This window comes from Octopus bimaculoides, chromosome 14 (genome assembly GCF_046866305.1).
Source record: "Octopus bimaculoides isolate indiv1 chromosome 14, ASM4686630v1, whole genome shotgun sequence".
NCBI lineage: Eukaryota > Metazoa > Mollusca > Cephalopoda > Octopoda > Octopodidae > Octopus > Octopus bimaculoides.
In genome coordinates this window covers 31,551,167-31,569,630 of record NC_142941.1, presented here as the reverse complement: position 1 = coordinate 31,569,630, position 18,464 = coordinate 31,551,167, and the positions used below count along the sequence as shown (strand labels likewise).

The 18,464-nt window shown below is 36.8% G+C and overlaps 1 protein-coding gene across 1 annotated transcript; it reads right to left on the bottom strand.

The window, feature by feature from the left end:
* Positions 1-1,247: 1,247 nt before the first annotated feature.
* On the bottom strand, positions 1,248-17,448 carry LOC106874464 (uncharacterized). Its single transcript, XM_089362655.1, has 2 exons — positions 17,140-17,448; positions 1,248-2,748 (listed from the first exon to the last, which is right to left on the bottom strand). The coding sequence occupies exon 2, from the start codon at positions 2,715-2,717 to the stop codon at positions 1,272-1,274; it is 1,446 nt and encodes a 481-aa protein (XP_089218781.1). The 5' UTR covers positions 2,718-2,748; positions 17,140-17,448; the 3' UTR covers positions 1,248-1,271.
* Between the last annotated feature and the right edge of the window lie 1,016 nt (positions 17,449-18,464).

Sequence of the window (18,464 nt, the reverse complement as noted above, 5' to 3'; positions counted from 1 at the left end):
GGTTGGTGACAAAAAAAAGAACACCACCCAGTTTACAGAACTGTTTGGGGAACCAACAGGCAAAACCAGGTGACCTGAAACATATTGAAATACTATACTGTTGTGCACCTATAGCTCTACGAGTTATAGATTGTAGATAGAGATTTAAATATATATAACTACCACCCGACTTCCACTTCTTTCCAACCATGAAGTCTTTTTTGAAGGGAAAGCACTCTTCGGATAATGATGAATTTATTTCCAAGGCAATGTCTTGGCTCCAGATGCAACCTACCGACTTCTACAGACAAGGTTTTCACAGCTGCATAAAGCAATGAGAGAAGAGTGTCACCATTGGTGGTGGTTATGTAGAGAAGAACTAATAATTATGCTAAGTTTTGTTTATCCCAGTCCTTGGGAAGTGGGTTGGGGGAAATCTTTAATGAACACCCCTTGTAAATCAAACAAAATTTCCATTTTATTCTGCTGCTAATTGATTCCAACTGCCATAAAGGTTTCTTAGACTGATGCAATGCCACAGATAATGAAGAGTTAAGGTACAGCCAATTATATTGACTCCAACACTTAACTGGCACTCCATTTTTTGACCCCCACCACCAGAAAGATGAAAAGAAAAGTTGATGTTCACAGTATTCAAACTCAGAACATAACTAAAACCTGCAATTTAACTGATATCAGTTCCAGCTATAATAACAGTTTATATTATAAGCATAACAGAAAAAAATCTGGTTGCTGTGGGTTTAGAAAAGACTTCTATACTTCACTATTCCTTATTTTATTAACTCTAGACAAATGAAACAAAGATGATCTTGGCAAAATTTGAACTCATAGTATCTGTAAACAGATGCCATGCTAAACATTTGAAAGGACAGGGTAGGGTTCCAGTTATAAAGAAACATTTTTTTACTGTTGCACTTCAAGATAAAAACTGTATTATTAACATGCTTCCTTGGTTTATTCTGCTGCTTAGATCCTGATGTTTATACACTTGAAAGATTCTTCAGCAAATGAAGGCTTCATTATGCAAGATTTTTGCACAAGACAGATTATAAAACTGAAACAGGATGATGAGCAGGATATGTATTACCATATGTGTGTATGTGCCCTTGTCCCTGCAGTGTTGGACTGAGATGGGAATGTTGCAGTATTTAATACCAAAGTTAAAGTAGATAACAGAGAACTGGAGAGACAGACAGGCAGAAAGCTAGAGAGAGAGAGTGGAGAAAGAAGAGCACAGGACACTGGAACAGGATGATGAGCAAGACATTTTATCAAATAAAGAGTGATTGCCAAATGTTGGTACTCATAGATGAGTAATCTTTAGCTGTAGGGAGTACAGAGGCAAGTGCTTGATGAGAGTAAAGAGTTTTGTTCAATGGAGATAGGTTTTCGGTTTGGCTGCTGTTGTTACCATCAGAAGTTGGAATTGAAAGTAAGGATTTGATTTTTGTTGGGTCATGAGTACGTTTGTGTCGGTGCAACTTATCAGAACGAGCAAACTGTTTGCCACAGACTTCACATCCAAATGGCTTCTCGCCTGTGTGCACGCGCCTGTGACATGTCAGTTTATCCCGACGTGAAAATCGCTTTTCGCATGTGTCACACATGAACGGTTTCTCACCGGTATGTGTCCGCCTATGACACTGGAGGGTATCCCTCCTTGCAAATCTTTTAGGGCACAGGTCACATGGATGAGGTTTCTCCCCTGTGTGTGTGCGAATATGGCACTTGAGCTTGTCTGACTGAGCAAATGCTTTCCCGCAGATATTGCAGGGAAATGGCCTCTCTCCTGAATGCACACGGAGGTGAGACTGGAGTTTGTCCCGACGAGAAAACTTCTTGCCACAAGTCTCACAACCAAATGGTTTCTCATTATCATGAATTCTTCTATGACATTGCAGTGTATCACGTCGAGCAAAGCACTTTTTGCAGATGTCACAGACAAAGGATTTTTCAGAGGCAGAAGAAGGCACACAGTTGAAATGATTATTTGAAGGCGAATCTGTTGGATAAGGAGTAATGATTGGGGTTGAACTTGGAGAAGCGACAGTCTCATGTGAGGTCCCCATATTGTCACGGAATGTTAAGAAATCATGTGAGCGTTCACCACGAGAGTTAGACTGAGTAGATGATGGTAGTGTGGGATACAGTTCTGCAAGTGGAGGGTACTTAGATTCAGAGCCAGAGAGCGTTTCAGAGGTTGATGCATTTGCTGCCTGCATACGTTCATAAGCTAACTTGTGCATTTCGACAAGGTCCCAAGATGGAACAAATGGAGCATGTGCAGTGTGTGGTGCGTGAGTGTGATGATGGGTTGGGGCACCAAAGTTATTGCTGATGTCATAGAAAAATGGCTTTTCACTAGGTTGCAAGGCACCAACAGTGGGATTATGTACTGAATGTAGTTTTTTGTGATTCTGCAAAATATTGAATCGTGCAAATTTTTTACCACAGACATCACAGGAGAAGGGTTTATCAGACGGCAGTAGAGATTTCTTGGGGTTGGGAAGAATTGTACGGACAGGGACAGCAACTTTGTACATTTCACTTGGACAAGATTGCACAACATCAACATGAGAAGTACCCATAACATCTCTGGAACTTGGCGAATGTTTCTCAGACGCTTCAGCAGCAGTTCTCATTTCCTGCGTCTTGTGGTGGTATAAATCGCCAGTGTGAATAGGGCAGTCCTTCTTATTTCTATGCATATCCATCATGTCACTTAGGCTTTCACAAAAACTTTATTATCTGGAAAAAAAAAAAGAAAAGAAGACTTAATACATATGGAGAAAATTATATTTTATCTCATCTCATTATAATCATAATCATCTTTAAAAGGGTTAAACTTCAAAGTTAAAAGGTTACAGAATCTGAATTTACTCAATCACTAATATACATTACCTTTATTATTAGTTTAGTTTTAAATAGGTAGATGGCAGAATGGTTAGCAAGTCAGTGAACATGCTTAGTACCATGTCTTCTAGATCCTTACATTCTTGCTGAGGTCAACATTGCTTCATACCTTATCGGATCAATAAAATAAAGCACCGGTCAAGTGTTGGGGGTCATCAATTTAATCAATGTGCTTTTCACCCTCACAATTGTTAGCATTGTGCCAAAGGTGGTGAACTGGGAGAATCCTTACCATGCTGGACAAAATGCTTAGCAACATTTCTGACTTATATTCTGACTTCAAATGCTACTGCAGATGGCTTTGCCTTTCACCCTTTCAAGGTCAATGAAATAAAAATTAAAAAAACAGTCAATTACATCAATCCCAGTACTTGACTGGTACTTTATTTTGTTCTCTCTGCCTAAAATTTGCTTACTTTGAGCAAAATATTTGAAACCATTTTCAATTTAACATAATTTCACATGTTGGAGAAACATAACTATCTAAACCAAGATTTGGTTGAGCTGTTGAGAGAACCTCTCAAGGTTACTCAATTTGTTAAAAATAGTCGGTGAAACACCCTTAAATAACACCTAACTGTTTTAACCCCTTAGCATTTGAACCAACCATATCTAGCCCAAATACTCAACCTGTCTTATGTTCAAACCAGTCATCCAGCCTCTTACACCTACCCTTCACTGTCATTGTAAAAATAAGCAATCACATCACTGAAATCTTGAAGATATGAGATAATGCATGATTAATTCAAAACAATGTAAATAAATAAGCATTACATTTGACAGAATAATCTGAAAACTAAAGCGTTAAATATATGTAGTCCTACACAGCCCTAAAAAGATAGGATGGCCATAATTGGAATGTCATCAGTCAATAATGTCTAACCTGGAGCTAAACAATAATAACAACATGGCTTATAAGATTTTACATTAAACCCAACTCCTCCTTTTAATAGTGACCCCTCTTAAATTTACTGTTAATATGCCCTTAGGTTGACATTGGGAATCAATGTACCAGAAGTCAATGCTAGTCTCTTTTTTGGAGTTAAGATTGATATGCAGATCTTTGACCATTCATAATATCATTATATTTTATATATTACTAAGGCAGCAAGCTGGTAAAATCATTAGTACACAGGGTAAAATCCTTTCGGGATCAATAAAATAAGTACCAGTCAAGTACTAGGGTTAATGTAGTGAACGAGACCTCTCCCTCAAAATTTCAGGCCTTGTGCCCATAGTAGAAAGAATATTTTATCTTTCCTTTACTTCAGACATTGGACTGTGCCACCCATACTAGGACACTACATTGACAGGTCAAGTTGAGAAAAAAACAATAGCAGTACTTGGTTTTAATTCTGGTACTTATTCTATCTGAGTTTTTCACTGAACTGCTAATTTTTTGTAGGACATAAGCCAAGTTGTCAAGTACATACACACACGTGTATGTGTGTGTGTATCCTTTGTCTTTTACTTGTTCCCAACATTGGACTGTAGCCATGGTGGAAACACCACCTTCAAGGGTTTTAGCTGAACAAATCAATTCCAGTACTTTTTTTTTTAAAGTCTGGCACTTTATACACCTTGGGCAAGTATCTTAAACTATAGTGATAGGTCAACCAAAGTCTTGTAAGTGGATTTGGTAGAAAGAAACTGAAATAGTTGTATTTATGTGTATGTATATATATATGTGTATGTGTAGAAGTGGCTGTGTGGTAAGAAGTTTGCTTCCCAATCACATAGTTCTGGGTTCAATCCCACTCCATGGCACCTTGGGCAAGTGTCTTCTACAATAGCCTCAGGCTAAGCAAAGCCTTGTGAGTGGATTTGGCAGATGGAAACTGAAAGAAGTCCGTCATATATATACATATATACAGGCATACCTACGTCGATAACTGTCCAAGAGACACGACTTAAGTCGAATTAACCTGTCTCTAGGCTAGGTCGAATTTACTTGTCTCTAGGCTAAACCAATAACGACCATTCCCAGTTCTGTACTTTATTTATGAATGCATTTTCAATAATACATGGTAAATAATAACCTATTTTCAGCTTACAAACAAATAATTTTTTCTTATTGATGACAGTGTTCTTCATCCCTGGGGTTTCAGATTTGATATGTGCTAAAATCTTGTCCTTATGTACAATCACCGATACAGCTGTCCAACTCATCCCAAAAGATCGTGCAATTGCTTCCACTTTTTTACCTTTTTCATGGCGCTTTATCAGGGTGCTTAGCACTTTCACTATGAATTTTCTTAGGGGCCACGGGGGCAAACAATAAAGTCACAAATGAATGAGAATGAGAAAGTAGCTGTTAAACCAAACAAAATATAAACAAATCTGAATTCAAAACAATCACTGGAATCACAAGTGACAACGACACCTAACAGTAGATATTGGAACTACAGTACAATATGAACTCTGAAAGACCAATAAATAAGACAACACAGCTGATTTCATGACTTCATTCATAAGCTACACTACTTTATGGTGTGTATTTTAACATTTACTGTACATATTTTAATATGATTTTATATGCTTTTCTTCTTATTAATTGTACAGTAACATGGTTTTACGTGCTTTTAAACAGTTTTCTAGTGATTTTTACGATTCCAATATTTGTGGTGGACAGACATAAAGTTGAGTAAAATGACTTAACTTGATTTATATTTTTCCATATATTACTTTTGAAAATGCCAGAATGTTCCACGAAAGATAAAATGTTTCAAATGCAATGACATGGTGAGGGTTATGAATGAAGATTAAAGAGAGGAAGACATTGAAAACATGTTAAACCAAACAATAGATGCAAGTGATAGATATAATGTAAAAATATTTCATAGATATTTTCTCAGAAGCTAAACAGAACTTTGTAATCACTTATCTTAAATGAAAACAGAACAGTAGAGAGTGAGAGAGATAGACAAGCCTATGCTACAATAAATATAAAGTTTGTTTTGTGACTGATAGTAGTAAATAAGAAAATGCTTTGTAATTTAAGCATATGCTTGAATCTTCAAGAATAAAAAAAATCTTGGAAAACAGTTTTTAATTAAAATTCAAATTGGAATTTTTTAGAATTTTGTAGATAATGGAAACTATAATAATTCATTTTTTGTAACAGAATTTATATAATTCAAACTAATTTATTAGCATCTTTCTCTATTTTAATATACATATTAATACACTTAACCAGTTTTACATTTGTATAATTTTCAAAAGTATAAGTTTTAAGGAATATCAAGCTATGTCACAAACAACTGCTTGCAAAATAGTTTGTGACACAACATACCTCAAAATTTACTGTTGAAACCAGTTAAATGCATTAATATAAATAAATTCTCTTATACACTCTTCGTGCAATTTCAACTTCTTTTATTTCCTTTCAACAACTACTTGTATGGATTCAGGAGGTTGAGTTTCACAGAAGAGATGACAATAGACCGAGATGTCTGGCAATGAGATTCTTGAGAAGACCCACCCACCTCGTATTATGTGCTCCATGTATTATGCTCACATTATATTAATTCACCCCACCCAATGAACTAAACTACATCTCATCATGCATCATGCTCGTCTCTGCCATCTCACTGTTCCTACAGCCTAATGTTGCTTTGTCATCTCTCTATCCTCCTCTTGCCAATAGTATCACTGCTGCACCCCTATGTACCCATGATCACCACACACGGCATTTCTTGTCTCCTCCCATTTTGTACTCTCATGAACTTCCTACTCACTCATCCTATCCAATCCTCTGTAACACTCCACTTACATTCACCTTCCTATACCTTGAGGGTATGTCCGGGCACATCTTCACCACCATCTTTTTTGTCTCTCTCCTCTGACTGGAGTAGCCATATGCCTCAACAAGACAACTGCTTCTATTTCTCTATCAAAATTCAACTTCTCACCAGGCACAAAGTCACTTTCCTCAATACCACTCCCCTCTCAACTGATGGGGTTTTGTTGTACAAGTTACTTGGTGACCTCATCCATACTAGTGCCACTTAAATAAGCACCCAATACACCATAAAGTGGGTGGCATGAAGAAGGAAATCCAGCTGTAAAACCCTAGCAAAGCAGAACTTGGTACAATCATCTGGCTCATTAGCTCTAGCCAAACCATCCAACCCATGCCAGCATGAAAATGGATGTTAAATGATCGATTATACTCTGTATAAGTTTCTCTGTTAATATATAAATATCTATATAATTATACTAGAATATTCATCATCTAAAAACTTTCAGTCTGCTTCCTTTCTATTTATATGTATAACAAACCCAAGCTGTTTTATCTATTTATTCACATAATTCTCTCTCTCTCATATATATATTTATATATACATATAATCACACACACACACACACATTAAAACAAAGTTAAAGTTCAGTCATAGAGTGACTGACAGTTTTGTATCCATGAAAGCTATATCCTTGTGGACAGCTCATCAGACTCTATACACAAACACACACATGTATATAGGTGCAAGCAAGTGTATGTGGTTAAGAATTTCCCTTCCTAAGTAGATGGATAATGGTCCAGACTCATTACACAGCACCTTGAGCAAGTGTCTTCATTTTAGCCCTAGGCTGAGCAAAGCCTTGTGAATAGACTTTATAGACAGAAACTGAAAGAAACCCATTGTGCATAACAAAGGGCCTTTCCCTCTGAGTGAAAGGCAGATTGTATGATGCCTGTGTATGAAGAATGATGCTACATGGAAGTGAAGCATGAGGTGTGACTGTAGAGGATGTGCGAAGGCTTGGAAAAAAAAAAGAAACTAGCATGGTCTACTTGATGGGTAATGTCAGTGTGCATGTAAAACAAAGGGTAAATGCATTGAGAGAAAAACTGGACGTAAGAGGAATTAAATGTAGTGTGCAAGAGGGAAGACTGCACTGGTATGGATACAGGATGCATATGGATGAGGACAGCTGCATAAAGAAGTGCTAATTTCTAATTGTGGAAGGACTAGACCCAGGAAGTTGTGGGACAAAGTAATGAGAAATGATCTTTAGATGCTGAGCCTCACAAAGGAGTGACTGACATTTGCTGTATTTGAGAAGACAGCTCTGGACCTGGTACTTACATTCTTGTGTCTCAAGGAAGATCTTCAAACACCACCTTGATCTTGGCCACCAGCTCAGCCTAAGTGTTGCAAACAGAGCAATTGGTGTCTTTTTCAACTGTATCCCACACATAGTAATCCAGCGGGTTACGACCAGGGGGATTAAGAAGCTAGAAATTGGGGCTGGTGAAGTTTTAGAAAATCTTCGACAACTATTTCTGACTCTTTCCAGAGGTATGGCAAGGAGTTAAATCTTGCTGCCACACATATGGCCTATCGGCAGCAACCTTCTCCAGGCAGGGATTAGCCAGTCTCCAGCAGCTTAACATGAAATGAGCCCAAGGCCTAGTCCTGCAGTTTTTGGATTAATTCCAGCATGCAGATGCAATCAGAATGCCTGCTTTGTTCCTTCCTGCTGGACACAGCTTCGTAGTCTTCATTGCAGCTGTCCATATCATATCTCACAGTCTTTAAAAAGCAGTGAGCAGTAGTTATGATAATGGCATTTTGATAACTGGCATGAATCATCAAGATACAGGTAACCCTTTTCCAATGTTCAGATGGTTAAATAGTTAGTCAACTTTTAATCTTTATGCTCTCCAATACTGTTGACTGTTCACAAATACATTACGCTGTTCCTGAAAAAAGAAGACATAAAAAGATCCTCAAATTTAGCAGGAACACCCTATATATATATAGTATGTATGTATATGTCATAGTCTTGACATTATGTGACAGTTGTGAATGAGTGTTACTGTCATACAAGCAGGGTTATTCACTTCCAGTAATCTGCAAAAGAATGTCTAGCCATGAAAAAATATCACCTTGCTTGGAAACAAGTAAGGATAAAATTTTCTTTTTTTTGTTTTTTTTTTGTATTTTTCGTTAATTTATAATATTACACACTGTGAAACACTTGTAATTTATATTTAAAGTAAAAAGTCTTTTTAAACATCCATGTTTTTCAAAATTTTCTAACTCGCTTCCTCTCCATCACCTCTTTCAGGCATTTTTCAGTATTAATGTTTGTCACAAAAATAATTCTTCAAAATTCCATCTTTTTAATTCCCTACCTTTATCTTTTTTTTTTTTTCTTGTTTCATTTGTGTTTTTTACCCACTTCACTTTTGTTAAGCTCTTTTCTACACGGCACAAACATTAAATGAATTTAAGCTAGGACTGGTAAAAATAACAACTGAACCAAATTGCCAGTGGTTAGTAATTTTCATCCCCAAAATTACAATGTGTTTATGTTGCTGATCAACTTGAACAATTCATGGTAGCCTTGCATTCTTTATCCATAAAGATGTTTCAACTCACAGACAAGAAAATAATAAAAGTTTCAGTTTTCCATTTCTCAGGCAAGCCAAAATTATGGATCGGTTATTCAAGACACTAACAATCAGATGCTATCCGTCAGTTAATGGTAGCTAGCAGAATTGTAGGCATGCCAGGCAAGCTGCTTAGAGACATTTTGTTTATTTTTGGATTCATCATCATCATCATTATTTAACATCCATTGTTCATGCTGGCATGGGTTGGATGGGTTGACCAGAGCTGACAAGCTGGAGAGCTGCACTAGGCTCTAGTCTGATTTGGCATGATTTCTACGGCTGGATGCCCTTCCAAATGCCAACCCCTTCACAGGGTGTGCTGGGTGCTTTTATGTAGCACCACACGAGCGCTTTTACATGGCACCCGTGCAGTAGTCCTGCAAGCCAATCATTTTCACCAGGGAGAGTGGCCTTATCACTACTTATGTGTGGTATGGGTCTCAGTCATTTGTGATCTCATCTGAAAAGTTCAGCATCCTGAGGTCATTCTTCAGTATTTCGTCTCATGTTTTCCAGGGTCTCTCACTTCCATGTGTTCCCTCAGTTCAAATTTTGTCAAGGTAAACTTTGTCTTTCATTCTTTCAGGGTCAATAAAATAAAAACCAGTTGAGCACCAGGGTCAATATAATCACTTGCTGGTCTTGTACTAATTTTTGTGTCATATAGAAATTTTTTTTTTTTTGCAGAATGGCTAAGAGAAAAAAAAAAACAAGGAAAGACACGAAAACAAAACAAGAAGTGGCTATTGTTGGTTGTGGTGGGGCAGGGCAACAAAAAATGCTAAAAAAATATATGGAATTTTAAAGTGTTTCTTTTTTTTCTTTCCAAAACGGGTAATTTCATGTGTAATGTGAAAAATTAATTGTGAAAAATGCTTGAAAAGCACAATGAGGTCTAAGATATATGAAATATGGATTTTTGACAAAAAAAAAAAAAAAAAAAAAAAAAAAAAAAAGGTAGAATTCTGGTTTAAGTACCCCATATAAACTCTAACATTTTGGCTTTGGAATTTTTAGAAAACTTTTACAAATTTGTACTCTACACATGAGAATTCATACAATTATGCAAAAAAGTATTTAAAAATTTTTTAACCCCCCCCCCTAAACCATAAAATTTCCACTCTTTTTCAAACTTTTTTCTTTTAATTGTAGTTTTAAAATAAAGACTGAATCTGCCAATTGTTTCTGTATATAATTTCAAAATAATTTTCATACAAAAAGGTAATTTAAGGGGGATTTAGCAGTTGTTTTTAGCACATCTCACGACCACCTGATACCTTCCTCGTTTCTTTGTCACTCTAGCATGTATTGATGTTTTTCAATAATTTTCTCCCCATTAATACATTTAATGGAACAATAATGGTCAATTGCTGGGATTTAAGTAAAAAAAAACTTTTTGTAATTTAAATTTTTACCCCCTACCAGCATCAATATTATTTTGAAATTATAAACTGATTTTTTTTTTAATGTTAAAAAAGTGGAAATTTTAAGATTTATGGGAGGCAGGATTAAAAATGAAATTTTATTCACATAATCGTATGAATTTCCATGTGTAGAACACATATTCACAAAAATTTTCTGAAAATTCCAAAAAACAGAAAAGTTATGAGGGGTGATATAGGGTCAGAATTTTGGGGGAAAAAAAGCATGGCAGTGTCAATTAAGCTATTGTATCTACATTGTTTCAGGTTCAGTCCCATTGTGTGGCATCTTTTCCTTCAGCTGACTGCTTGACAACTGGTGTTGGTTTATTTATGTTCTCATAACTTACAGTTCAACAAAGAGAACAATAGAATATCAGGCTTAATTAAGTGCTGGGGTGGGGTCAATCTATTTGACCAAATTCCTTCATGGTGGTGCCCCAGCATGGTTGCAACTCAAATACTAAAGGTGAACCATTAACATGCCAGGATTACATTCTGAGTTCAAATTCAACTGTGGTTGACTTTACCTTTCATCCTTTTGGAGTCAACAAAATAACCAAAGTTGAGCACTCTTACCTCCAACTTGCTGGCCTTGTGTCAAAATTTTAAATCAACACACATATATATATATATATATATAAATACACACACACACATATGAGTGAGTAGACAAATGAAAGAAGGCTACTCAATGCATTTATTGGGAGTTTCATGTATGTATGGATCTGAATTCAGACACCAATGGTCAAAGATTAGCATCACATTTGAAACTCAGAGTACCAAGGAGTTTGAATCAAACTGCTTTGATCTATATTTATATATATATATATACACACACACACACGTTTTCTCTTTTAACTCTCTCTCTCTATTTCCTCTCTATAAATACAAAGACACACACACTCTCTCTTTCTCTTTACTTTTCTCCATCGCACCGTCCTTCTCTCAGCCCCTCAAACTCCCTAAATATAGTATATACGTGTGTGCATGCATATATGTATATGTAGGTGTGTGTTTTGTGTATATGTGTGTGTGTGTGTGTGTATAGACAAAGAAGCCTGGGCTATAGACAATATAAAATCTAACCCCAGAGCTTTCTACAAGTTTGCCAAAAAGAACAGCTTCAGTGCACTGCAGGATAAAGCCACTTCTCGAAAAAGATGGTACACTCAGAGAAAACCCAAGGAGGATAAGTGAAATACTAAATGAGCAATTCAAAAGTGTTTTCACTCCAACTCTAGGACACTTGCAAGTCAGCAATCCAACTGACTTTTTTACCACTGCAGATATAAAAACAGAGGCAATGATGATCGATTACATCAATATAGAGGATGACGATGTTATAAGGGCTATAGATGAATTGAACCCAAACTCAGCTACTGGCCCTGATGGATTCCCAGCAATCCTTCTAAAAGTATATAAGCGAGTCCTAGCAAGACCACTGCAGTCCCTCTTTCAGAGCTTCCTTGCATCTGGCGAACTCCCAAGAAAACTGAAGGAGGGTAAAATATGCCCTATTCATAAAGGAAGTAGTAGAGTGGAAGCCAAGAACTACAGACCTATCTCTCTGACCTCGCACATCAGAAAGGTCATGGAACGGCTAGTGAGAAGAAAACTAATCGCATTCTTTGAAGAAAATGACTCGCTGCCTGACACTCAATATGGTTTCCAACCAGGGAGAAGCTGCTTGACTCAGCTCTTACAACACTATGACTGGGTGCTGAAACAGCTACTCAATCACTAAAATGTGGAAGTGATATATCTCGACTTTGCAAAGGCCTTTGATAAAGTCAATCATGGAATGATATGTCACAAACTGCGTGATCTCAGCATAGTTGGAAAATTGGGAGAATGGCTTCATGACTTTCTGAAGGATAGAAGTCAGGTGGTAGTAGCCAATGGGGCCACCCCCAATGACACGCAAATAGTGAGCGATGTTCCACAAGGCACTGTTTTGGGACCATAATGGCCCTCTCAGACATGCCCTCAGCCACACACAGAGCTATGATCACAAGTTATGCAGATGATACAAAAGTCTCACAGGTAATACAGAACCCTGAAGACACTATGAACCTGCAATGTGAGCTGGATGAAATATACAAGTGGGTTGAAAAGAATAGCATGCAGTTTAATGCTGAAAAGTTTCAAGCCTTGTGCTATCAGCATGCAAAACTAAATGCAATACCCATTAGATACACTGGACCTGGAGGGATTGCAATCCCAAATGCACAGTCAGTGCTAGAACTGGGCATTTACATGAGTAATGATGCATTCTTCCATGTGCATGTTGCTAAATTGGCAATGAAATACAGGCGACTGACTGGATGGATTCTTAGGACTTTTAGAACAAGAGATCAGGAAACCATGATGGTCCTCTGGAGGACACTTGTCCTAAGCCACTTTGACTATTGCTCTCACTGGTCACCAACCAGTGTCAAATTAATCTCAGAACTTGAGGCAATCCAACGAACCTACACAAAGAAGATAGCCTCTATGCAGCATATAAGCTATTGGGAAAGACTCGAGATTAAGACTCTATTCCTTAGAGCATAGGTGAGAAAGATATGCCATCTGGAAGATCCTCGAAGGACTTGTCCCAAACTTTAGCATCAAAAGTTACACAAATACTAGAACTGGGCGCCACTGCATAGTGCCAAGGACTCTAAATTTGCCATTAAGATGTAAGACAAGATACTACAATAGCCTGGGCTTCAGAGGTCCACAGCTCTTCAATATCCTCCCGAAGGACCTGAGAGACCTGCATGGGGTGGATGTAGGCATCTTCAAAAAAAAGCTGGACCTCTTCCTGTCAAGTGTCCCAGATGAACCAACTTTGCAGCAGGAAGTGCAGATGAGAGCAGCTGCATCAAACTATCTCATGCACTAAATGTCAATTACTGAAAAGCATTCATGAAGTAAAATTATGTAGCAACACCAAATGACAGTGCCCCAGCATGGCCACAGCTCATGAGCTGAAACTAGATAAGATGAAAATATATATATATGTATATATATAATCCAAAATATATACCATTAAATATCCATCATGGCTGGTCTTACTAATCGGCTTCGAGTAAAGAATACAATAGTGTTAGGTAACAAACCGATTACATAACTTAACGCTCATCAAAGTTAGCTGATATGGAAGGGAATATTGTGCCATATTCTCTTCCATATTAGCTAACTCTGAGGAGTGTAAAGTTATATAATCAGTTTGCTACGTAACATACCATGGATATTTAATACTATACATTTCGGATAATATACCCACTCTGCTGACATGTATACGAGTGCATTTTTTCCCTGACTTACGGTTGCTTAGATGACTCATGCATGTTATGCACATGCTGCCACATAACGTTGAGCACGTTGCAATAGGTCATTCACAGCTTGTGCCATGTAGCTAAGCTCACCAGTATTGCACTCTTCATAGTCATCAAAGATTATAGTTTTTATACATCCTTTACAAATGGATTTGGAATATTACAATATTCAACAAAGAATATCCCAACACCACTGAACAAACTCTATATAAGGCTGCTGCTGGAGAAAATAATCGAATTGATCAGGCGCATGAGATGGAAGGCTTTTTACTTTGACCAACCCAAGCCACCAATGAAAGCCGAACATTTTGGACTTAAATCCAGGAAGTTTCCACCCCCCCACCAAAAAAAAGAGCAGTCACCATATCCCCTTCCTTATTGCCTAACTCTGATGAGCATAAAGTTATATAACTGGATTGTTATCTAACACTCCATTGTACCCTTTATGCAAAACCGATTGGTAAGACCAGCTGTGATGGATATTTAGCACTATACATTTCAGATAATATACCCACTCTATTAACAGATATAAGAGTGTATCTTTTCCCTGGCTTATGGTCTCTTAGACTATATATATATATATATATATAGGCGTAGGAGTGGTAAGTAGCTTGCTTACAAACCACATGGTTCCAGGTTCAGTCCCACTGCGTGGCACCTTGGGCAAGTGTCTTCTATTATAGCCTCAGGCCGACCAAAGCCTTGTGAGTGGATTTGGTAGACGGAAACTGAAAGAAGCCCGTCATATATATGTATGTGTGTGTCCGTGTTTGCCCCCCCCCATTGCTTGACAACCGATGCTGGTGTGTTTACGTCCCCGTAACTTAGCGGTTCGGCAAAAGAGACCGATAGAATAAGTACTAGGCTTACAAAGAATAAGTCCTGGGGTCGACTTGCTCGATTAAAGGCGGTGCTCCAGCATGGCCACAGTCAAATGATTGAAACAAGTAAAAGAAAGAAAAGAGTAAAAGAATATATATATTATAGATAGATATTACATATATATATAAAAAACGCTCCAACACAGTTTTTCACATTTGCTGAAGAATTTAAAAATAAAGAGAAATAACTCATGATGGAAAATTTTCTGCTAAACAAAACTAGCACATTAAGCCAAAGTAGGAACTTTTAGACTAGGGTGTAAAAACCGTTTTAATATCCCATGGGCGAATAGTAAGTACACAACAAATTGAGGGAATATATATACATTGAAAAAAGTAATGATTCCTTATTGTTACGAATTCATAGGTATACAACTTATGGCGACTACTTATATTAAATATACTCTTTTAGACTCAAAGTTTAAGCAACTTTTTTTTCCATATGGGTTTCGGGCACTCCCTAAATTTAGAGAACCAAGAGGTCATTTCAGATTTAAAGGTGAGGGGAGTTCCCTTTCTCCGTGCTAGGTGGTCGCTGACCTGCAAGAAGCAGCAGTCAAATATCCCTTCCGTATTATACAATCTTGAAAACTTTGAATATGAATGTGTGAAAATTTAAAGACGTGAAAGTCACGGTTGGAACGCTTTTGAGCATTGATTTGCTCGATCAGGCTGACCTGATGCTAAACAACTACCGAATACTGTGTGCGTGCGCAATTATGTACATACATACATGAAGGATATGTTCTCTATGTGGCCTGCTTGTTTATCATTTTGTCTATGTTTTTTTGCAACGTCATGTACCCAGATATGTATCTATATGTACATGTAGATGAAGGTATGTACATATATATGCATATACTCATATATTGTTTGTATGTATAAATGTACTCCGGGAAGTGATTACACTTGTCTTTCATTTCCTCCTTGCCATACTCTTCCTAAACATTTGTTCCTTGGTTCCCAATGAGCCCATAGGCAAAACAGAATGTATATTGCTGGACTAACGGTTATGCATATTCACACACACTATACATATTCACACACACTATATATATATATATATATATATATATATATATATATAAGCAATTCCCTAGTTGAACGGACCCATGATACTACAAAACTTGGCTTTAAAATGACTCTAAGGTGATGCTATTAAGTTAGACAATGCCTAGGCCAGTCTTTGGCCGAAATATATGTAAGTTATCACCTATATGTGTAATACATATACACGTGTGTGTGTGTGAGGTTAATATCTTCACCCGTTAACAAAAACAACGGCCTGCTGGGTATTAACAACTGTGTAGAAAACGAATATGACAAAAAAAAAATTAAGATTTGCGCAAAAGAACCTGCGGGGTGTGGAGAGAACTTTTGGAAATTTATCTATATAATTTCATATATACCTATGTATGTGAGCGTGTGGGTATATATATGTGCGTGTGTGTGTGTTATGTATATGTGTGCATATATATATATAATCAGCTCCCAGGACTTTTATCACATCTGAGATTAGCAAATGGTTATCTGGAGATGTCCCATTTCTGTTTGTCTCTATCTTCAGATGAGAGAAACATGATTCAAAATGACTGCAGCAACAGAGTGGATTCAGTTAAAGTTTCCGGAGGTGGTGGCCAGATAATGGAGATGAAAAAACTGGACAAGTCCAGCCCAAAGAATAGAAATCGTCAACTTCCAAATTTCACTCCTAAGGTATTGGTTTGAATAATCAACAAGAAATTATTGGGGTAGAGATGGACTATATGTAATCTGAACCTTCCCCCCCCCCTTATTTATTAATTTTTTTTACGGAATCCTCAGGAGTGAAATTTGGAAGTTGACGATTTCTATTACCACGTGTCGAGATCGATTTTGTGTATTGTCGGTTTTATAAGAATGACTGGAAAAGGGGAGAAAATCTGCAATTGAGAACTGTACGCTCTTGATTAATAATGAATTTGGTCATTGAAGAAAAGAACGGGAATTTTTTTTCTTTCTTAAAGTAAAGAATACGTACACCCGGTGTTTTGGGTTAGGATTTTTGTTACGCCGAAAACGGATAGTGTACATATTCTTTACCTCCGCCAAAAAAAAAAGGCTAATTAATTAAATAGACGGATGTATGTATTGATGGTGAATGTATGGCGAAAATGGACAATGTATAATGTAAAATACAAAGGTGAAAAACTTACAAGCCAATGAGGGAATTTCTACGTCGTCGCTTGATTTGCTGAAAATAGCAGCCAAATCTCGCCCTGCCGTCTTAAAAATGAGAGACCCATTGGATAATGTAGTCGTAGATACATTAAACATGAAGAAAACGAGACGGGATGGACACGGCTGAAATCCCTTTAGTCACTGTTACGAAAAATCAAGTCTGATCTGGGCCTAAACAATAATAGCGTCCAAGCATCCGTAACTCCCGGTCGAATTGCGCGCTTCCTCTGTGCCCCCCCGACCTCACTACGTTATTGATCGATCAGTTACAGCTGGACTGTTCTAAGGGGCAGATCACTCTACAGCACAAACTGCCTGATCTCTTTCAATTTATGTGGATCGACCGCTTATGTCTTGGCGCGGATTTACTATTTGAAGCGCGCTACGTGATAGAGCGTGCACTCACGCACACACACACATACACACATACACACAGAGAGAGACACACACACACGGGATTGAACAGGCAGAACACAAGGAAAAATTAAGCATTAAGAACAAATTTTTTATGTTCTTAATGTTTATATATATATATATATATATATATATATTATTATTATTATATGTATTTATTTTCTCTTAGTTAACAATTAACTCCGATAAAATAAATTGGCTAATAGAGACCAGGGTAGCAAAGATCACAAAATGTCTGTGGTGTAACTCCTGTTTATGAGGTGGAAACTCCCTGTTATTTTGGGTATTTGAGTGAATATAAAATTATATGCGTATTACTCCATTTATTAAATTATATATATATATATACATATACATATACATATACATACATACGTACATATATATATATATATATATATATATATATATATATATATATATATATATATATATATATATATATATATATGCATATATATATATATATATATATATATATATATATATATATATATATATATATATATATATATATATATATATATATATATGCATATATATAACTACATACTTATGTATGTATGTATATCGATCCAGCACTTAACTGGTATATATTTTTCCGACCCCGAGAGGTTACAAGGAAAGTTCACTTCAGAACGTGAAGATCTGTAACCAGATATCACAAACATGACTCTAGCTTATTACTAGTAATTATTTTATCGTATGTCTTGGAGTGAACAACTAAATTTTGGGAGCAGCAAGATTTAAACTGCGGAATGAGAATAATGAAAACATACCAAATGGTCTATGTCTTTAATGTCTATAAATGAATGTGTGTGTGTGTGTGTGTGTTGTCGTCCAATGCTCGAAATGAAGAGTAGATAGACAGCCGACAACTGATGAA